We start from the raw sequence: 23,238 nt of genomic DNA, 5'->3' as shown, positions 1-23,238 counted from the left end.
AACATTAAAAAATAAAAAAAAAAAAGATTGATGATCACTCCAAAGTAATGTTAGAGCAGAAGATGACCTTTCCAGAAAAGAGAGAGACTGTTCGAAGGGGCTGAAATTAAAGGGGAGGCAGAGATCATCATGAGATGTGAGACACACGTATCTGTGAGTTTCACCTCCTAGCCTCTTTCTACTAGCTCCAAAGGAGTGAGGAGGGAACTTTCCTGCAGGAAAACTCATAGTGCCCTGAGACGTGTACTGAACAGATCTGATAGGACTCCTCTGTTTCAGGAACCGTAGAGTTGACCTCCATCTACTGGCTAGGCTTCCCTTGACATCCCCACCTTCCTTTGACCTCTATAGAGAAAGGCCTTCATTGCTTTGGCCTGGCTGAGCAGCAGTTACACATATGACCTACCCCTTCTCAGTGATGGCTGTATTTTAGCAAGTAGGCAAGCAGACTTCACTTGGCAAAAGAGATCCTTTAGGCTAAGAAGAAACTATGCAAGCAAAAAGGAGCCCGTTATAAGCAGGCAGCATTCTTGGTGACCTCATCTTCCTCCCAGCTCGGGTCCAGTTGGAGCTGTGCATACAGGGCAGACTTCCAGTTCCTCCTGTCTGGGACTCACAGTGGCAGATATAAATAGACCAAGACTTTGTCTGTAGCCATTGTTCCCTAAATGCCCATTGTTTCTGGATGCAAAGTGGCTGCAGCTCCCTCCCTCCCTCTCTCCATCTCTCTCTGTCCCTCTTTCTCTTTCTCTCTTGTTCCCTCCCTCCCTCCTCTCCTCTCTCCCTGCCTCTCTCCCACCCCCCTCCCTCTCTGGGTCTCTCTCTCTCTTTCTCTCCTTGTGTAGAGATCTGAATCCCAGCTCTCATTCCCTCAGCTGCCTTTGCACTTGCCTGGGCCTTAGTGACAAACTGGGAGAACTGGCTTCCTGGGCAGAGCATCTGAAAATTGTAGCCTCAGGTTCTGACTCCAGTGAAGGTTTTGTCCAGGTGTTTCCATGATATATCTGTGCTGAAAGTGAGGATATGGGGATCCAGCGGTGGTAAAATCAGGAGGATTTGTAACTGGTTGAGCAGCTGTACCCAAAGGGTCTTGATGAATGCGCCCGTGTCAGAATGATGCATGGTCTCTGGTGTTATGGGGCTCAGGACTTGGTCATTGCCTTTTCAACATTTTTATCGGGGGGTCAGATTGGAGAAGGACACAGAAAGCTACACTTACTGAATTGCACATGGCACAGAGCTCATAGAATGAGGACAGATTCGTGGTATAAAAATGATCTCTGCACGTGGAAACATGGATCCAAACAAATGAGGTCAAGTTCCATAAGGATAAATGTGAAGCCTGACACTGAGGTTAATAAGATTCAGTCAACGGGTGCAGAACTGGCTGGACTTCAGTCCCTGTGGAAGAGTAGGCCTGGGAGTGCACTCTGAGTGGCCTCTGTTGCGTGGCTGTTGGAAAACCCCGTGGCCGGCTGGGCCCACAGAGGTGGACCGTGTAGGGTGACTGTGTCCCTTTCTCTTGAGAAGCATGATGTTGGCCTGGCTCAGGATGCTCTGTAGGAACACGGGCTCACAGGAATGCTTCTGGGTAGCGGGGGTGCAGATGGGCAAGAACCATACCGTCGTGAATGGTTGAAGGAACCACCAAGGAATTTGAAAGCCTGGACAGAGGCGGTGACGGTGGGATGTTAAAGCCGTTGGTAAGCCGATAGATGAAGAAAGGTTAAACCTGTATGCCTGGCTTCAGCCTCCAGCACGAGGGGCAAAGGCTAGAACTCATTAGAAGGCAGATGTGAGCTCGGTGTGTGTGATCACTGAGAAATCATTATTGTGGTCCGGGAGGGAACCTGAGTGGTCCTCACAAAGGACCAAGCGACTGAATGTCTTAGGAAGTCAGGTGTTGTCCTAAAAGACCGCCGTGGGCCCTTCTGGGAAGCCTGGTGATTGGGTCTCCAGTCCAGCCCTACCTCTGATCGTCATTGCTCCTTACCACGCAGTCCCTTGTCCACCTGGGGAGCCTGGGCAGGCTACGTAGGTAGAGCATATAGCTTTACTGGCTGTGGTTGGCATGTTGAGAAGCTTTGTCCCTGTACTCGGCAAACGGGCTTACGTATTCTTATTTTTCACTGCGGTTTCCCTGGGTTGAAGGCAGACAGTTGCACTGTGTGAATGTGTGTGCGTACGCGTTTTCCTTCTGTGTCCAGATTTATTTATTAAAAGAAAAACACATCTGCATAAAAAAGCCTTAGAACACAGGAAGAATGTCCACTTTGTTTTTCTTTCTGTAGCACCAAGACATGTGGGGTTTCAGCTTCCTCTGAGGGGTTTTTGAAGACCGGCTTTCATCTCAGACAAGGCTTTTTCCCATTGGAAAAAAACGGTCCTTTTTTGGTTTAAAAAATGTATTTATATAATGTATAAATAAATAAGAAAGTCGAGGGAGAATTTCCTTTCAAAATTGATGGAAAAATGCTGCTTTCTGAACATCATTAATTGGAAGTTGCTGGATCTTCCCAGCCCACTTCTCCTCTGCTCTCTGGCCTTTATGCAGGTTTAAGATTTCCCAGTATTTGCTTCCTCTGCGTTCTCCTCTCGTTGCCTCTCTTTTCCGTCTCTGCCCTCCTGCCTTCTGTCTTCCCTGCCAGCTCTCCCCCTCCTCCTCCCCTCCCAGCTCCTCTCTGTCTGCTCCCCCTGTGCACCCTGCCCCCCACCCCTTGCCCCTCTTCTTCTAGCCTTTGCCGGGCTAGCCTTCAGCCACTGGAGCCCTCGCTGCAAGAGGCCTGTCTCTGTGTTTGTTTCCTGCGTGGGAGGGAGAGGCAGGCCTTGAGAAAACAGTTCAAAAGTGCAGAAAAACTTTACCTCTTCCAGCCTAAATAAACGGGCTCTACTCCATTTGTTTGCCCAGATTTTTCCTTTGCCCGTGGAGAAAACTCCTCATCCTCCACCTTGATCAGCCTGGCCTGCCTGGTGATCCTCATGAGCCCCCGCCATGCCTGTCTTGCCCCCATACCCAGGCGTCAAGTGGGCCCCGAGCCGGGGGATTCTGGGTAGGTCGTGCGGTAGAGCCCCTAACAGCTCTGGTGACGTGACTGCTCTCTGCAGAGGCTCTCAGGGATTGAGGTGCTTTCCTTCTTCAGGAAGAATTTTCTCTCTAATAAAAACGATGGGGGAAATAGAAAGACATGTCCTTGTGCTCAGCATTTCTCCCTGCCCGGCTTTAACCTCTGCTAATAGGTCTGGGTAGAAAAAAACACCTGGCTTTAGTGTCTGAGGATCTGGGTGCGAGTGCTGGTTAGACCACGAGACCGGCCTGACTGTCTCAGCTAAGTCACTCGGGTGGTGGAGAGGAGAGTGCACGCTTCGTTGTTTGCAGGGTCATACTGGAGTATGGGAGCAAACGTTCTGCAACAGGGGAAATTCTGTTCTGATAACCATGCTGGAAATTAAGAGGCGGTGCACTGTGCGGGGGGGGGGGGGGGGAGCGGGGGGCAATTGAAGTGAAAATAAATTGGTCAGTCCAGTTAACCAGCATCTCCGTGATCTCAGGCTGTGAGGCATCGAAGACTGATACGTACACTAGGAGTGGTGGAAGCAAGATGTAGGATGTCACCTATTTCCCTGGGTCATCTTGGGTGGGGTTATCTTCTGCCACATGGGTACCAAGAGCCAATGGTCCTGTCATGGGGATTTCAGTTGAAGGCAGGACAGGAGTTTGCCCTCACAGAAGTATGAGACGGGAGAAGAGCCAGTAGGATCTCCTGTAACTGTCTGCAAAGCCTTGGGGTAGAAAGGGGCCGGTTCATGCTTTCGTCCTGAATAATGCGGAAACACGGCTGTGTGTTTTTCTCCGTGGTGTTCATGACAAAGAAGTCGCACAGTTTGGGGATGTTCAGGACTTGTAAAATGTGTGATACGGTGGGAATCAAGTGTGATCCTGCCCACAGGAAATGATATGAAACACGTGACCCACTCTGTAAATGGCTTTACATGATCATTTAAGAACTTTTAGTTTTTCTTGAAAATACTCTATGGAGCCGGGCCTTTTATGCAGGAATCCTAATCTCAGTAGTTAAATCGGGAGAGAGTCAGTCCATTTCAGGGCACGTGATTGGGGTCAAGGGCAGCTTGGGTTTGGGCAAGCTGCAAACCTACAGAAGAGAGTTTTGAGCACAGTATTACCATTTTGTGTTGTGGCACGTTGGCTCTAAAGTGGCACTCTTAGGAAGTGCTGAACACCAAAAGGCATCTTCGGTGCATTGGATCCTGTAGCTGTGAGGTCTTCTGGCAGGACGCATTTGAGAGGCTGTTGCTGCAAGAAAGAGTCTCTTGTTGGCAGATTTCCCGCTTAGTCTGGTAAACAAAGAGCCAGATTCAGGAGATGTCAATTTCCAGTGACCTCTCAGAATCAGATTTTTTTTGCATTAAGTTTTTCATTTTCTCAGTTGCTTCCTTGTACCTGGGGAAATGGCCAGAGGCCTTCTCCTTGCTGTCTGTTGAACATCAGGAAATAAAATTGTGTACATTTTTTGTTTGTTTGTTTGTTTTTGTTTTTAGTCTTGGTATTTTACAAGACACTTTTTAGTTCAGGTCACCAAGAATTTACTGAGCACCTACTATGTAGTAGGCTCTGGCATTTTCACACACGTTTAATTTAATTTAATCTCATCCTCACTGCAAGGAGGGGAGAGAATCCTGGGTAACGAAAGAATGCTCTGTCTCAGTGGTCTTGGAGACCCTGTCTCTGGCACCTTCACTTGGCCAGGGCTGCTAGAAACAAACAAACAAACAAACAAACAAACAAACAACATGTAATTTAGGAGTCCTTCCACTTGTTCCGATATTTCCTCTTTCAGGCCATTTGCCCAACGTTTAGGGTAGGAGAGTTGAACTATTCTAAGGAAAGAGCAAGAAAATTTAGCTGTAGGGCCCAGGGGGCAGTTCTGTTTTCTGGCTCAGATTCTGGAACGGAAGAGCCTCTCTGGGTTTCCCTGAACACCTGGAATTAATTTGGGTTTTGCTCTGACTTCGAAACATTTGCTGAGGTGGAGGATGGTGGAGGGGGTAGGAAAGAAATAAATCCAGTGATTAAAAATAGCTTTGCATGTCAGGTGCCTGAACGGATTTGGGAACATGCCTGCAATCCCTTTTGTCTGGCAGATCTGAACTCCGGCGCTGCCGAATTACAACTGCTTTCATTTGTTTTTCCTGCTCCCCTACCATGTAATGGTCAAGGGCTCATTGGAACCATGTGTGAGCCTGGTGAGTCACCAAATCCTCAGGACTCCGGCGGTAATAATGTGTTAAAACTCCTTTTGGGGGATGGGGCAAGGGTGGATGAAGGGAAGAAGGGAGCGGACTGAAGTCACTTCCTACAGATGTTCGATGTTCGGGAGTCCTCTCTGCAGACTTCTTTTCCCAGGCCCGGCTGCGGGACCCGAGGCCGCTGTCCCAGTGCACTTGGGAGCGTGCTGTGCCTCGCCGAGGACCATCTCTTTTGTCCCGAGGCGGCTTCCCCCTGAGAAGGGGCGCCTACCTCTGCGCTGGCATGTCGTACCCGAGAGGTGTGCACTCCCCAGTGGCGGTGCACCTTGGCAGTGGAGCTGAGATGCTGTCACTGGAGACTGGCTTGCAATTTTGGTCACTCACGTCATTGGAAGGTGGATTGGGGATTTTCTGTACAACTTCTCCCACACCCCCCCCCCCCCCCCGCCTTTGGAATGGTTTTTTATTGGCCGGTGACTCTTAGGAGATTGGATATGTAAAGAGAAGGGCGGAAGCTGTGAGAAGTCGGTTTCAGAGCTCATGGTGTCCCATTACTTGGGGGCAGCGATGGACCGTTTGGTAGGGATGGATGGCTCCACAAGGGCACCACGCCATATGTGCCTGCTGGAGCAGAGTCCTGCTTGCCCCTCACTGCTGTCACATCATTAGGTTTATGACAATGGAGCCGAGGGGCTGAGGAGGGACATCGATTTCCCTTCATTGCACTAACCACAGCCGGAAGCTTTGTGGATTATACGATCTAGGGCCTGCTACAGGCTTTAGACTCAGGAGTGTGGGAGAAAGAGGATCCTTCCAGGTCTCTTCGTGCCCAGTTCCAATCCACCCTTCCGCAAATGAGAGAGAGGGCCGTGGAATGGGTTTTGAGATTCCCTTTCACATTTTTCAGAGATCCCAGTATCTTCACGGGGGGAAGTCCTCTTAGAGACCAGTGACAACTTTCCAGGAACAAGCCGCTCTGGAGTCAGTTATCAGTTGCTGGCCACAGCCAGTTTTTTTCTATTTCTATTGATCTAAAAGAGCAAAGATGCCTTCCGTCCCACACTGGGACTTTCTAGGCGGCTTGGCACTCCCTTTTGGATGCTTCCCAGGCGCTCCAGCCTTTTCTTGCGCACTCCAAAGTCACGGTTAGAAGTTCATGCGGACACTAACCATCAGGAACAATGATCCCTGCAGTCTCTTCTGGTAGGACACGGGAGTCAAAGGCACTGGCTCACCATCCCGCTTTGAGTTCCTGTCTCTGATCCAACTGCCTCACGTTCCAGATCACGGTAGTGCTGCTTGAAAACAAGTTCTGTGGTTCAGATGGGCCAGTAAATAAAATGTAAGCACCGTGGAAAGTAATCTTTATCATCTTTTTCCAGGAGTTTATCTGTCTCACGTAAGCTTTCACGTTATGGTCCTCCTTTACCTAGAGAATGTCTTCGTGACAATAAAATATCTGAGGGTGAGAGGACGTGTGGCCTGGGATGAGCTTTACATGTCTTCAGTGTGTGAGGAAGGAGGCGAAATAGAATGGGTAGTGTTTTGATAGCTTTTGAATGGGATTTCATTGTACTAGTCTCTCTACTTTGGTGTATGTTTGAAAAGTGCCATAAGGAAAATTCAAAATGCTATGAGGGATGTTAGACCTATCAACAGACCTCTTTGTAGCAATGCACCGATTAAGTGACTTATCCAGGGTGATTATGTTAGTGGCAAAACTGGGATAAGAACCCAGGGATTTTGAGCAACAGGCTGGGTCAAGCCCCCTGCACACCCCCCACGCCATCTTTCCCCCTTGTCTTTGGGGTTCTCTTTCCATTTGGGACTGTCGTTCTTATTTCCTCCCCCTATGAACCGGAAGATTTCTTCTTGATTTCCTTCACTTCAAGAAACGTTATTTCAGTAAGACCTTATGTAACTAATGCACCTTATATGATGTGCATGATCACACATCAGGGTGACTCAGGGGTGAACACAGACAGGGAAGGAAGCCAGGTTGTCATTTAACTTGGGTACTTTGTATGGAAGGAAGGAAGCGTCCCTACCTGTATTCCCTCGAACAAGGACAAGACTACAGTTGATTCTGTAAATGGCTTTTAATTATGTCTTTATGGGGCTAGTTCATAGGTCTGTAATTATTTCCTCAAATGTATCTAATTGTCAAACTAAGAAATAAACTTTAAGTTTATAATTATTTCCTCAAATGTGTCTAATTTTCAAACTAATAAAAGTCCAAAAAAAAAAAAAAAAGAAAGAAAGAAAGGAAGAATGCAAGTCCCATTTTCTCTCTCTAAGCCGTCAGACTTTTAGTTTTCTTGGATCTCTGATCTGTTCCTGTTTGCTGCAGCAGTGGAGTAGAGTAGAAAGAGCTCGGATTGAAGAGTTCAAAGACTGGCTCTGTGGGGCACCTGGGTGGCTCAGTGGGTTAAGCGTCCGACTTCGGCTCAGGTCATGATCTCATGGTTCGTGGGTTTGAGCCCCACGTTGGACTCTGTGCTGACAGCTCAGAGCCTGGAGCCTGCTTCGGATGCTGTGTCTCCCTCTCTCTCTGCCACTCCCCTGCTCCATTCTGTCTCTCTCTCAAAAATAAACATAAACATTAAAAAAAAGGCTCGCTGTGTGATTTCACGCCAGTCTCTTGCTCCCTTGGAGCTCTGTTTCCTCATCTGTAAAATGGGTATCCTGTAATATCTTCCCAGGAGCCTTAGGAGTTTGCCGGGTGATACTGTGAAATAGTGTTCATGGAAGATCTTTTGGAAGGACCAAAAAGCAGCTTTTGGCTGTAAGGCAGGTTATCCATTCTTGGTGTTTCTTTCAGGCTGCTCTTCCTTGGGACAGCACTCACCACACACAGCTAATTATCATGGTAACCTGCTGGGGTTTGGCCAGTCTGATGGTTGTGCGAGACTGTGCGAGACTGGAATAATGCACCTGGCATTTCTAGCGCTTGGCTTTGTCTTTCATCACCTAACCCTTCCTTTCCCGATGCTCCCCTTTTCTTCTGTAGTTTGAGAACGGTGAGGGGAGAAACATCTCAGGTCGGTAAGGCCATGGCCTGACTTTTCCCAGAACACCCATCACTTCAGGCTTAGATTCTATGTAACATGGTTGATACGAGCCATTTGGTTTCAAACGACTTAAAGGGATGGTATGAAAAGTCACATGAAAACGTCTTGCATGGGTTCTTGGACGTCGAATAGCCCTAAACTTTGAGTTGCATCTGAGTGAATCGAAACCCTTGTTCTGCGTTTGACTTAAACCATCCATGGGGTGTGTATAAGCTGTTGTTCACGGGTCAGGCCGCAGTGAAAAATGAGCAGATGTTTCCATAAGTTCAGAAGGCCCCTGGTTCGTTACGCCCTTACTGATTCAAGTAGTGCTACGTACTCATTTCCGCCTCGATACTGTACAATCTTGGTAAGACGGAGTTTGGGACTATTCCTTATTCCCTAGCTTCTGTACAACTCTTTTCTCCAAAACTCGCAGTGATTCTTATAACTATTAACCCACACGTAGGGTCCTGAAGGATAATCACTGGGTTAGAAACCTGATACGCTCATAATGTTTTCAATTTCTAATGCATCCTGTTTAGTCTTCACTGTATTGGCATAATATATCTTCAGGTCAGGTTCTCCGCATTTGGAGACAAACGTGTTCTTTAACAAGATACTGCCAATACAAATATTAAGATAAAGGCCATTTTAGTACCTGTCCATGAAATATAATTAGTTAATTTCTCTGGGGGGGGGCATTGATTAATTTCTAGATGCCATTCCTAAAATTAGAAATATTTGGTATCTAGTGCAAAAATGTGATAATGGGTAATGAGACCAAATGTGGCAGGAATGACAGGGATGCCTGCTTGGGCTACAGCAGGTTGGATTCTCCACCCGTGTAATGATGTCATTATTATTGTTGATCAGTGTAATTAATAGAACTGCTGCAGCCACGGGTTAGCAATGGGGAGGGGGGAGATTTTGCATTCGTATTTTATACAAAAAGAGTTTAATATTTGAGATTAATGTCTGCTTTGGAATGTTCATCGTCTTTTAAACACAGCGCCCATCCTGCTAATACAGACGGGCCTGGCTGATTGTTCACTCGCTTGCAGAGGAGGTTTGAATTTTTTGAAACCAGCATTCCACCCGTTTTAACAAGGGAGAATAGCTCTGACTTTTCTGTCTGAATCCTTTGGGTCCAGGAGCAATGACATGCCTTCTGCTGAGCTCATCGAGCGCAAGTGCAGGTGTCCCAAGTTTGTGGGGTTGGCCTTTGCCAGCCAGCTGGGCTGTGAGCACTTTTCCAAAGGATCCAGCACTTTGTGTCCTGGGCCAGGGACAAAGCTGATGGGTGCTGTACAGCTGCAGCTGACAGCGTGTGGACCAGGCTTTTGGAGATGGCATTGAGGTGGACAGGTGAAAGTAATTCCAGCTGCTTCTCTTGGAGAGAGCAAGCAAGAGCCTGAAAAGGCTGGTTCCCTAACAGGAAGCAGGAACGCGCATGGAGAGTTGTCAGCCCAGCAGTCCTGTCCAGGCCATACTTCCAGAGTGTGTGGAGTTATAGGAAGCAGACTCCAGGAAACCTCTTTCTCAGGCTTTCTGCTGTCATCCTTGGCCTTCACATCACCTTGGCACCTTCTGTTTAGAAAATGCCTGGGGCCTCCTAGCCAATCTCCTCCTTCACTTTCAGCTTGCAGCAGAATCACTTTGTCCGCTTGGCCTGGCCTGTATTTTCCACATGGGTTGTCCCGGCCAATATCCGCCATCAGTAAAGTTCTTTTCATCGAATCATAAATCAGTGGAGGGAACAAACACACAAAACAAAACCCACACCGTTCGACTTCGTGGGTTTGTGCTGGATGGGCGTGAAGGGAAGGAAAGTTGATTCAAATTGGGACAACACTGAATTCACTGACCATTTGTTGATTGACTCGCATGTTCTGCGTGCTGGGAGGTAAGGATGCTACAGTTGGTCGTCCCTTTCAAAAATAATGCTCTGGGGTTAAAGAAAAAGTTACTTTCTCTGAGGTAAAGCTGACTTCGACTCTAAGCGGAGACACTTCTGGACCTCGCACTTAGCTGTTCTTGGGTGTGTGGAGTAGGCACAAAGGGGCGGCATTGATGTCTTTCTTGGTGACTCATGTGATTACTCCATTGTTTGAAGGGCTGGATGTTATGTAATCAACATTTGATCCGCTCCCCCCCCATTTTTCCCTCTTAACAATCTGGGATTTTCCATCATTTTGTCAACCTTCCTGGAGGCATGTTGGTTTTTCCACTAGATTACTAGATGTTTGGGGGCATTGTCCCAGGGCAGCCCAGACTCTCCACTCCCTAGACCTTCAGATTCACCCTCCGTGGCAGGGCCTGGGGAGCGGCTGCAGTGAACCCTTCTGCCCTTTCAGGGCAAAGCTGGACCCCAAGCTGTTTCCTGACAGCAACCCCCCAAAGCAAACCAGAGGGCAAGTGCTGGCTCTCCTTTCTTATAATGTAGTTTCCATTCATTTTGATATTCAGAGGCAATATGTTTGCTCCTTTTTGCAGAGGTCATCTATTGCCATCTTTTCCCTTCTGTGTTTCCATTTTATTCAGCCAATAACACATTCTATGTGTCCAGGGAAGTTTTTTAAGTGGCCAGGGTTTAGAGATGGCTAGTCGAGGAACTTCTGCAGTAGCCGTGCCTGGAACTCAGCCATTGAATAAGTCAGTTTCATATGATACACTCCAGATTCAGGGTGAGGAAGAGGGCTTCTGGAAATTACTGCAATAAAGTGTAATCACTGCCTAAAGATCACGGACGGGATGGCTGGTAGGAATTCTCAGGTCATTTCTTTGCTGGTTGGCTTTTATATAGGAACTTGTGCCTGCGTTGAATGCAGAGAATTTTTACCTTGAGCCATATTTGTGGATCTTTGCTTTAAACCTGTTCTCCAAGTACTAGAGGGATTGGACATAGAGATAAAAATAACAGATGGATGTAGCCAAAGATGACATGTTTGCAAATGTACAGATTTTGATACTTTACTCTTCCTCACCACCTACAGAAATCAGGTTTTATAGATAGTACCTCCCATACGCACTTCAACTTTGTCCACCTACTTTATCTGTAACACCGTCTCCCTACTCAAAGCCACCGTAATCTTTCACTGCAACTAATGCAATAACTTTTTACCAAATTTTCCCACCTCTATTCATAGTCACTGCCTCAACCATTCTTTACAGAACAGCTAAGGTGATCTCTCTCTCTCTTTTTTTTTTTTCTCCTTTTTTTTTTTTTTTTTTTTTTTTTTTTATTGTGGTAAAATATACCTAACGTAAAATTCACCATCTTAACCATTTTTCAGTGTACAGGTCAGTGGTGTTACAGACATTCACAATGTTGTACAGCCATTGCCACCATCCACCTCCGGAACTCTTTCCATCTTGTGAAACTGAAACTCTGTCCCCGTTAAACTCCCCCGATCCCTTTCTCCTTCCAGGCTCTGGCAGCTACCTTTCTGCTTCCTGTCTCTGTGAATTTGATTACTCTGAGTACCTCATATAATTTGTCTTTCTGTGATTGGCTTATCTCACTTAGTGTAATGTGCGGGTTCGTCCCGCGGAATAAGACCACATTGCGTGTATACACTAAATTTTGCGTATCCATTCATCTCTTGATGGCCACTTGGGTTTGCCTCCACATTTTAGCTATTGTGAATAATGCTGCTGTGAACAGAAGGATACGAATGTCTCTTTAAGACCCTGTCTCGACTCTTTCGGGTATGTAGAGAACTCCTAAAACTCAACAACAACAACAAAAACCTCAGCAACTCTGTTAAAAATGAGCACAGTCTTTGAATAGACCTTTCTCCAAAGAAGATACAAAGTTGGCCAGTAAGCACACGGAAAGATGCTAGACATCATTAATCATTAGGGAAATGCAAATCAGAACTCTAGTGTGGGGCCACTTCACATCCATCAGGACCCCTTAACAGATTCTGCGCTTGTCTATTTCCTCTCTCAAACAACTGTCCTTGGGGGTTCTCTGCTCCCACTGCATTCATTTTTTTGATACTAAAACAGGCAAAGTTTCCCCCATTTCACAGCCTTTATTTGTGCTTCTCCCCCTTGTCTAGGACCATGGTCATCAGGATCCCCTGGATTGTGTGTTAAAAGCACAGATTTCTGGGCTTCCCCCTCTCCCCCAGAGGTTCTGATTCAGGAGGTCTGGAGTGGAACTGATATTTGCATGTGTAACAATTTCCACGTGATGATGATGCAGCTGGCCTGGGGACCACCCTTGGAGAACTACTGGTCTAGAGTACTTTCCTTTTTTAAACTAGTATGCATGGTTTAGATCTCTGGTCATGCACGTCTCTTCTCCTAAGGGACACCCTTTCAGGTTCCTCCAGCCTTGCCGGAATTTTTGTTTCACATTAACATCTCATCTTCTGCTTCTCCTTTGAAGCCCTTATTGACATCTTCGAATGTTTAATTGGGCAAATGGTTTTATAATGACTGAATCCCCTGCCAGAATCTGATAACTCAGCTCCAGGAGGGTAGGGATCATTTCTGTTTTCTCTTGATTCCTTACATATGACAAGTGCTCAGTTTTGTCGAATGAGTGAATGTTGTTTCCTCTTCATAGGTAACTGGAAGTATGTAGTCACAATAACACTCTCAGTGAATGGGAAGTGTGAGTAGGGACTCTAGGTGAATTAGTAAAGCTACACAGAAAGAATAAGCTTTTGTGTGTGTGTGTGTGTGTGTGTGAAGGATGCACATCATTCTAGGCAAGAGTCAGGTTTTTTTTTTTTTTTTTGAGAGGGGCCTAGCACACTGTGGAAAGCCCCCCAAATTTCACCTGCCCTGGTGAGGATGTTAGTATAGTTATTTCTCAACTTGCTTTCTTCAGACCATTCATGTCCTATTATATCTTACGGGTGGTTAACTACCTATTAGTTTTTTTAAAATTGAGATATAATTGGCATGTATTAGTTTCATGCGTACAATATAATGATTTGATATTTGCATATATTGCTTAATGATCACCATAGTAAGTCTAGCTAACATCCATCGCCCGTGTTGTTTTTATTCTTCATAGGATATTTTTTTTTTTCTTACAGATATGGAATGTGCTGATGTCCCACTGTTAACTCCAAGCAGCAAAGAAATGATGTCTCAAGCGTTGAAAGCTACTTTCAGTGGTTTCTCTAAAGAACAGCAACGACTGGGAATTCCCAAAGGTATGTTGTTGATAGAAAAAGAGATAGGATCAGGCCTTTAGGTGAGGTCAGTTTTCTCACCTATAGAGTGAGATAGACGTGATTGCTAATCATACTTTGGTCAGTGCCTCCATGCTAATGTTTTCCCATCTGCTGGGTTTGACAACTGCCATCTTGGTCTTAGGACAGTGGTTCCCAAACTTATTTGCACATGAGATTCAGGATCTTCAAAGAATCCCTAGCCGGGGGCCATGTCTCAGACCCATTAACATGCAATTCCTTGTGGCATCAGTATTTTTGAAGCCTCTCAGGCAATTCCAAAGCACAGACAAGCTTGGAAAACACAGTCTTCAAGTCATTCTGGGCCATCATTGGATGAACTCAGCGAGCTACATTCCTTGGAATTTAACTGATCGCTCTTTTCTTTTCCATGTACTTTGGTGAAATGTGTTTATACTTGGGTGTTCTCATCTGAAAGGGTTTATTTAGGAATGTAAGGGGACTGGAGTTGTCAGAAAGGACAAATGACTGGAGAACACTTAAGCCTTCAGCAAGCAACATTTCCTGAACAATTGAGAGCAGAAAGAATACTTTTCTGTTGAGTAAGGGTAACACTGTCTATTGCTTCCAGCCCAGTCAGACCCCCATGTTAGATTCTGTGAATGCGTCTCCAAACCTTCTCTCATGTATGTCCTACTTTCCCACAAACCTCAGCTGATAGCAATGTCCAACATCTTATCAAGAACATAAAGCAGAATATTCACAAAGGGAATTCTGACCACTGGCTTGCCAGCATCTCATAAAGTCACCTGCTAGATTGAAGGGGGTGACCTTGACAGCAGGTCTGGTGTGAGCACCACAGCCTGCCGCCCTCTGAACTCTGTGAGGGCCACGCTGATGTACTCACGTTCCACCTCAGGCCACGTAGGAAGAGTATGTATTGTCTGTTCTCTGATGCTGTTCCAGCCTTGCAGGATGTCTGGTGTGATGAACACAGGCACCTGATAATGTTGTTATTAGCAAATACCGTTTGACTTACTGTTACTAGTTGCTATGATTATTACTAGTTGTTATTAGCCAAGGTAAAAATGATCAATGATAATGCCTCAAGTCAGTTATAACGGTGAAGAGCAGGGGCAGGTGAGTGCAATCTCTAGAACAGACTTGACTGTCCTTATTGCTATTAAAGAAGCCATTTTGTTCCTTTGTCCTGGACTTTAAAAAAAAAAAAAAAAACCCCTAATGAAAATAAGGCAGTGAGAGAGGAGCTTCGTGAAGTTTTTAATGAAGGGTGGAGAATACTCGTGTATTACTTTTTGGTCGATGATAGTGATCTCCTAACTGGCGAGATAGAGAAGTTGGGGATGTTGAGTGTCGGGGGGGAGTATTATAAAAGGTGCCCCACAACATGCCTTTATAGGCGGGTGCTTCCTAAATCTGTAAATGAGAGAGCATCCTCAGTACATTCAGATCCTTTAATGTCCTGTCTGGGGCATGGGCAAGAGGTAAAACGTGACCTGCTGGATCTCCCTTTGCTCTCTTTCCTCAGACCCCCGGCAGTGGACAGAAACCCACGTGCGGGACTGGGTGATGTGGGCTGTGAATGAGTTCAGCCTGAAAGGTGTGGACTTCCAGAAGTTCTGTATGAATGGAGCAGCTCTCTGTGCGCTAGGGAAAGACTGCTTTCTCGAGCTGGCCCCGGACTTCGTCGGGGACATTCTGTGGGAACATCTCGAGATCCTGCAGAAAGGTAACGAACGGTGTGGAGGCCGGGTGGGGCTGCTGCAGCGGTAGGTGAGGGAACGCACTCAGTGGTGGGACATCGATGCCATGATGTGTGGGTGTCCCCTCGAGGTCTTAATACGGGCTCTGGAGGCATGTCAGGCTGGCGTGTGGCAGGTGCTTAGTAAATGTTAGTTTCTCTTTCTCCTATGTATTTAGGGGTCCAGATTGTAATATTTCACAAGATTGCACTCTGGACGCTTCTTGCGATACAAAATTCTCATCTCCGTCCTTATCTTAAACTCATGTTCTCTTCGAGCAGTGTCTTCGGCCAGCTCCAAGACAGATAGTTGTTGTTTTTGTTTTTTTTTTTTGTTTGTTTTTTTGCCTGGCAGTCTTCATACCCATTCCCTTGATCCATGGCAGTGTGGTACCTGTCCACATCCCGCAAGAAAGCTTCGATGCTCAGAGCTAACTACTAAGACCGGCTTCCCTGCCCAGTAACGGGGTTGGGGTTACAGCCGTGTGGTATACCTTTGTCATCCAGAACAGACATCGGGGTCATGTCAGGATACCATGTTGCAACCTTGTAATGACATGGCCTCCCCTACGAGCCTCTTCCAACCTTTTTGGACCAAGTGACTCATGTACCACAGTCCTGGCTGAGTATAGAAACAGCAGCAGGCGGCAAACTTGGGTGTTTTTGCACTTATTTTTCTGAATTTCTTCTTAAAATAAATTGCAGTTACCAGCAGTCAGCGGTGCCCTCCAGCTGACTGTAAGCCTAGAAGCCCGGTGGCCTCTCTGACCCAGGCCCACCCTTTCCCTGTGGTCACCAGCTCCAGCCCGTGGCGCAGACGCTGGGGGCGGGGAGCAGAGCTCCGGATTAGAACTTTTATTCCATATAATACCTTCCTTTGTTTGAGGAGATTTTCCACTCCGCGATGCTCAGGAGAGCCCCAAATTAGATTCCTCTGGGCCCAGAGGTGTTATCTTCCTTCTCCTCGGCCTCTGCCGGAAAATAAATAAATAAACGCAGTCAAGAACTAGGTGAATCTCGCTGCGGCTACCACGCCTGAGGCCTGAGGACGGCCGGGCACAGGCTTCCCGAAACCCTGACATGTCCCTGTGACTGCACAAACACCCACTCCTACGTGTTGACACGAGTGACCTGTTTATAGAGGGAAGAGATGGGGCAGGCTCATAACAGATCTGATGTAACCATTGGCGTATAAACACAAAGGTGGATTCTACCAGACCGTGTAACCCAAATATATTCTCCTGATACGCTGTTTCCCTCTCTTGAGCTCCATGGAGCCGCCAGGTGTTTCTGGAGCGTTTGTGATCACAGCTGTCATTAATAACTGCGCAGCACCTCCTTGTTCCCGGAGTGCTTTCAAATACGTGTTGTCTCTGGATTCTCAAAACAGCCCCGTGAGATGGGAAGAGAAGCGCGGGTGCCGTTGGTGTCCTCATCTGTAAAATGAGGGCAGATTAGGTGGTTTCCCCTAGATCGCTCATTTCCTTAAACGTAGGTCTTCTTTGATTGAACTTCCTGCCCTGCCTTCTTTGTATAATAATATGGACTCCCGCAGGAGCGTCTGGGTCCCTAAGACAGGTGTGGCTTACTTGCTCCCCGCCAAGGCATAATGGAATAGAATTTAGGCAGATGGGGAAATAATTGAAGATGTTTGCGAACACGAGTCCTCTCGTCCTACCCATTTTCTACTGGGAGAGGCAGTGAAGAACCATCTCCCTTCAGATCCTTGAAGAGCTGAGCAGCGTGTGTTAGCATGGAGGCTATGGCTTTTGTTCTGTAATTAAACTAGAGCAACAGAACATAGCTGTTTGGGGTGGGGTGGAAGGCCAAAGGTACAGGGATGTTTCAATCTGATAAGCTGCTAAAGCAGAGTTTAATCATTTTATCTCGACTGGGAACTGTTTTTTCGGTGCAGGCATAAACTTGTTTTCCCGGCAGTCTCTGCTCCCAACAAGCTATCAGGTATCTGAGGAAAAAACCCAAACCAATGCTCCCTCTTTATGTCTGATTCTTACAGTGAAACAGAATCAGACCCCTCCATACAATGGCTGAGGTCACGGCACTGGATTCCAGGGTAATGAGAGGATCCTGAATTTACCTTCGTTCAGCGGAGACCTTGTCTGTGCTTAGTTAATTCACCTACATTCCTTTCTCCTTCCAAGGGGAGTTAGCACCAGGTCACCAGCAGCAGCTGGTGATAACTGTTTTCTCTCTTTGTACAAGCCCTGCCACATCCACCAAAGAGTCACCTTACCAGTGTCCTGTTCTCCTCTGGGCCCACACTTGAAATGTGGGGGCGATCGAAAAAACACAACACAAAAACCAGACTTCTGTTAGAAGAAGTTAAAATCAACCTACCTAAAGATTGTAATATGTTTCCGAAAGGTTTTAGAACGCGTCAGCCTGAGTGTTGGGCTGGTAACTTCCCAAGCCTCTGATGGTAATGGGTACACACGTCCATTAGAATGAGGGTGGAATGCCTTCCCAGCCCTTGGAGATTACTCACTGGTGTTCTTTCCAAGATATTAAATACCATTTTGCAGCTACTGAAGTAATAGACTTAGCCATACTTTTGTGATCTCATTTCTAGACAAGGCCCCAGTCAGGGTAGACTCAGACACCAGCTCAGTTAACGAACATGCAGATTTCTTAGAAGAGGGACTGAGATCATTGCGGTCCTTGTGTCCAAGGTCCTTTTAGGCCAAACGTTACTTGCGCGTTGACCTCTTTGTTTTGTTCCTCGCCCTGTCCGTTACAGAGGATGTGAAACCATATCAAGTTAATGGAGTGAACCCTACCTATCCAGAATCCCGCTATACCTCGGATTACTTCATTAGTAAGTTCGCCTTTCACTCGTCTCCTGTGGTTTTTTTCTTCCTATGATGGGGACCTAGGAAAGGATTCCTGTCCCAGATGATCTCAGGCTCCTTCGTGGTAATTCTGTGGAAAATAATATTTTCTTAACTGTAGCCTCTATGTTATTTATTTTGTTATTCCCACAAGGCACAAGGCTTCAACCTATTTACATGTTGATGTTTTTATTAACCTGCAAACTCCTCCACGCCAGGATCTCTCTCTCTCTCTGATATCTTCAGCATAAAAGTCATGCAGAGAGACTACAACTTGACCCCTGAACTTTGACCTTATTTGATCCCGTGCACCATGCTGGCCATCAGAGGGTTGGGTTAGAGATATGGCTGTGGCCCTTTCTCTTTCCCTTTTACTAGCAGATATGACAACCCAACCATACTGGAGAGGTGGCCAGAAGAAGAGAATTAGGGTAGGGCTGTTCTTATCTGATGGCCTTGCTTTGGAAGGGAGTCTTGAGCAGGTTGTTTTCATTTTACCGGTTTATTATGATTTTTATTCTAATAACAACAGTGGTATTCACTCCAAGATGGCAAGTGTTGGTAGGCAGTTTACACATACACTCTCCTTCGATCTTTATCACAACGCTCTGAGGAAGATTGCAATCATCCCCATTTTAGAGATGTGTAAATTAAGCCAGAAAAGGGAAGTATCTTGTCAAGGAAGTATCTTGTTCAGTAGTAGAGCAAGGTTAAACACCCAGGCCCTCCTGACTTAAAATATGTTCCTTTCAATCTCTAAGGTAGTAAGCTTGTTTTCAGCTTGTGGGGCTATGGTAAATGGTGAAGATGTGCTTATTTTAGGTGCAAATTGGCCCTCTCTCCAATGGCACATGCTCTCTGTTTCCAGGTTATGGTATCGAGCATGCTCAGTGCGTTCCTCCCTCGGAGTTCTCAGAGCCTAGCTTCATTACAGAGTCCTACCAGACTCTCCATCCCATCAGCTCAGAGGAACTCCTCTCCCTCAAGTATGAGAACGACTACCCCTCGGTCATTCTCCGGGACCCTCTGCAGACAGACACTTTGCAGACAGACTACTTCGCCATCAAACAAGAAGTTGTAACCCCAGACAACATGTGCATGGGGAGGACCAGTCGTGGTAGGTCCGATTTCTTCTCTAGAGGCTCTTGGGTTTCCGAGAAATTACCTAACTTTGTGAGTTTTCCAGGTCCCAAGAATAGGTAGATATTAAGGGCTTTCCAACCTGGAATTTTAGCCAGGTCCGCCCTCGTGACAAAGACCATGGCGTCCATGCTGGAATTGGCATGGTGACGAGTCACATTTCTTACTTGGGTAAGATATTTTGTTAAATAATAACTGGTTGAATGTGGTGGTTTTTAAAGGTGTGATTTATCTTCTTTGGGAGAATTTTGCTTCAAGAAGACACAACCAGTTAAAAATGGTTCAGGTGACCCTCCTGGAAAGCCCTGAACTCCACATGTGCCCTAGTGTTCCTCCTAGAGTATTTCTGCATCAGACCGTAGACCCTGGCTTGGTATCTGAATGACCTCTGCTTCGCCTGGGCTCTCTAGCCTCCGGTGACTTCTTTGGTTTGGGAAGACACAAGATGGTTAACCAGTGGATTATTTGGAATCGGTCATCAGCAGTGTGGTGGAAATGTGTAATATTTAGCTAGAGGACCAGGGAACAAGGTGGCCAGAGGCTTCCAAAAGAAGGTACTCTTATTGACACGACTCTTAGGACAATGATAAAACATTCACTGACAGGGAAGTAAATGTTTCAAAATAGAGCTGACTGACTTTATAAAGCAAAGAAAGGTCAAGCACACCCGAATTTAAGATCAGGACATCAACACTCAGAGGCACACGCCCACCTTGTGAAGTGTCCAGATTGTTTTGTTTCTGAGAAAAGTAGTCTTCTGTCAGGAGATACTTGTTCGTCGAGGAAGAATGAGCTGATTTCTAGAAAGTTGGAAAAAAAAAAAAAAAAAGACTCTTCTTCCGATGGATAAATGGAGAAAAATTACAAACAGGAAGAGGAACAGGAGAAAGCTCCTCGAGCTGGTGCTCTGAGCACTTCGGCCACAGAAGACCGGCTGGGCTGGCCTGGGAGTGATTTCTGCTCAGTGATGAATCCCTCTGCTGCCTCTTCTGAGCCTCTCAGAGGGGAGCCCAAAGACATCTTCACTTTGAAGAATCATTCTACAGGCACCAGGGGCCATACACATTGTCATCTTCTTTGAGTGTGAGGCTTACACTTCCTCCCAGCAGGCACTTAGGGTAGGCAGTAGGCCCTGCAGAGGGAAAGTCCCTAGCAAAATCTGAACCTGTAATCTTCCGTCTTAGGGCCCCAGGGTGTTTGTGTTTCAGACCGAAGGGGATGGGTGGAACCAGTTTTGCCTTCCCCTTTCTGACTCTTTTTTTTTTTTTTATTTTTGGATGCATGTCTATTTAAATACATACACACACATGTGTTATGTGTGCGCTTTTTTTTTTTTTTTTTTTTTTTTTTTTCCAGGCAGGTCAAAGCAGTAGAACTCTTTCTCGTGGGGCTTTCTGTACATATATGCGATGAGGCCGAGTGTGAGGGCTGGGCTCTGCCGTGGCATAACTTCGGGTAGCTCTGCCGTCACGCTGTTTTTAAATTGCGTCTGGCTTTGCGTTTGTGTGATTGTCCCTTCTCCCCCTCCTTCTCTCGTTCTTGGTTTTGGGCCCCAGCATCCTTCCGACCCCACGGTCCGTGACTGTGGACCAGAGAGTGACCCGGACGAAGGGGCGCGAGGTGTTTCTCTCTGGCCTCGTTCTCCTTCCCTTACGACAGACTGACCACACGAACTGGGGAGGAAGACCCTTTTGCTCATGGCTGCTTTTTTGCAGTTGAGAAGTTTCGCAAACATGACATCTTCCAGGGGCTGATGGAAACGGCCATGGTGTGATTGGTTCGAATGAATGCATCACTGTTAGCGGATTATTAGTAGTAATAATCGTGGTATTCGTGTACAGCATTATAGTATACAAAGTGCTTCTGTGTCCCACTTATTTGGACTCTGAGTACTGTCTTTGTGCTAGTCTGTGCAGCGGGTTGCTGTGGGGCTACCCCATCCACTGTTCAGAGTGCTCTGAGGTCTCTTTGGTGGAGTCCGATAGCTTTGGACGCAACTTGCTCTGAGCCATTTCTCCGAGAAGCTTGCCAGTGGACGTCTTCGAGAGCACATGCTTCCCTGCATGAGCACAGTAGCATAACTGAGTGCCTAATCCAGTTGGATTCAACCCATTTTTGGAGAAAATACCCGTAAACGAAGGTTCCCAGCTCCAGGATTGTGAAATAGAGCTAAAAGAAAGCAGCCTACTGCCATAAACCACAACTCTCCACTGAGTTACATTTGGCTCATGTTTGAGAGGCTGCCAGAGGGTGGTTATGGCCTAGTTTAGTGCCCTTGCTTATTGGGGCTCCTTGGAAACTCAGCTCTCCTGCTTGTGGAAATTCCATTCTCCACGGCCTCCAAATATAAAAGTGACTGACGCAGGTAGAATCAGCTCAGAGAGATTTACGTATCAATACCACCTAAATACTGGCGACTCGGGTGGGGTGTTCTTCATGAAAAATTCTCTTTCTTCGGCTTTCTATCCGTGTGTTTGTCTCACAGAGAAATTGAATGACCATTAAGATGGAGAGCTGGTCTTAGCCAACACCTTTTTATGAGACACCACAAAATTTCCTGTTCTGTTCAAAAGAGGCTATTGCATTCGCGTTGTAGGCTGTTTTCTTGAGTCTCGTAATGTGAATTTTCTGGAAAAGACAATTCTTTCATTTGTCATAATAATAAAGACTTGCAAACGTGCCAGTGGACTGGGTAGGCAGAGCCAGTAACCCATGGAGCTCTTTGGTTTGACTTCTGGAGATTACTCCTCTTTGAATGGATGATTTGAGGAAGGAATGAGATTAAGTAGGTGAATAACTACCTTTCTGTTAAAAGCAGTATTGGAGGGGATAAGGGGCTCAGGAAATCTGTAACAGTGGCTTTACAAAAAAGTATATATTTAGTTGAATACCTTTTATCTTGGATTTTTTGGTTGTTTGTTTAAATTTTATGAGCAACATATCTTCCTTCCCAATTAGTATATATTTAGTTTCAGTTTGGATACCATAATTAAATATTTGAATTACACTGTGCTAACCACAACCCCCACTATTATGAAGGGGAGAATACACCAGAAACCCACCAGTATTAGCTTGTATAGGCCAATCTTACTCTGGGCTTTAAGCTTTCTAGTAGACCAGCCACCTCTGAACAACTGAGAGTTGACGTAGTATTTCTGCATATACATTTGTCACATCCTTTTGCCTCTTGGCTAGTGCTGAATCGAGATGGCCATTTAGTCTCCCGTGATTTAGTTTAGGTTGTCTGAAAACTGTCTGGAAGGAGAACATAGAACCTATTCCTGTGAGCCTTTTAGCTTTTAGATACATTTATTTTCCTCCAAATTATTTATTTTTTTGGTTAGTCTCCTTTTTAATGGCATTTTTGCCAATGGAAATTTCTCTAGGAGCTATTATGCAATCACAGCAGCTGTTTATAACCTGGTTTGGGAAATTAATGAACTTGCATGATCTTGTGGTCAGTTAAGAATGCCTGAAGCAACTCCTAGAGTAAAGGATTTCTGACATTGCTATGGACCTTAACTCTTTAATCAGTTCCTTTGTTTTTTATTGGCCACACTCCCCCAGTGAAGTATAAATTCCAAGTACAAAATTGTACTTGGAGAGGACAAAGAACATGGGTAGAAGAGCGATAGTGTTTTTGTTTGTTTGTTTGTTTGTTTGTTTTTTAATCTCTTGGAAAAAAGCATCTCATAACTTATTTCTGTATTTGAGAAGGCATAGAGGCATTGCATGTATTTCATTTAAAAATAGTATTTGGAAAAAATGCTAAAAAATAACACTTCAGTTCCAAGGTCAAGGAAGGTGAATCTGCTCTTAGTCTAGTGGAAATTTTTTTTTTTCTTATGACCAAAGTATTTTGCCAAATTGGGCCTTTTGAAATCATCTCATTGGCCTGATTTGGAGTAGGGAGTTAAGCCTGACACTGCTCTGATTTCTTTATCTCTTCGTTGAGTCTACTGCGTCAGCCAGAAATTCTGTAATACCGTGTATGATGCTCTGCTCTTGGATTTCTG

The 23,238-nt window shown here is 45.8% G+C and overlaps 1 protein-coding gene across 6 annotated transcripts in view; it reads left to right on the top strand.

Moving 5' to 3' along the window:
* The window catches only part of ETS1 (ETS proto-oncogene 1, transcription factor), a 132,725-nt gene that overhangs the window by 85,872 nt on the left and 23,615 nt on the right, over nt 1-23,238 (top strand). For 5 of the 6 annotated variants that reach the window (XM_045483445.1, XM_045483441.1, XM_045483442.1 and 2 more), the window contains 4 exons: nt 13,373-13,492; nt 15,021-15,221; nt 17,992-18,069; nt 18,951-19,199. In XM_045483445.1, coding sequence (XP_045339401.1) covers nt 13,373-13,492; nt 15,021-15,221; nt 17,992-18,069; nt 18,951-19,199 — 648 coding nt within the window. Of the gene's footprint in view, nt 1-5,160; nt 5,263-13,372; nt 13,493-15,020; nt 15,222-17,991; nt 18,070-18,950; nt 19,200-23,238 lie in introns of all 6 variants that reach the window. The other variant, XM_045483443.1, reaches the window with a different exon arrangement.

Source organism: Leopardus geoffroyi, chromosome D1 (assembly GCF_018350155.1).
Source record: "Leopardus geoffroyi isolate Oge1 chromosome D1, O.geoffroyi_Oge1_pat1.0, whole genome shotgun sequence".
Taxonomy (NCBI): Eukaryota; Metazoa; Chordata; class Mammalia; order Carnivora; family Felidae; genus Leopardus; species Leopardus geoffroyi.
The sequence above is the reverse complement of the archived record's forward strand: the minus strand, read 5'-3'. Positions and strand labels throughout refer to the sequence as shown.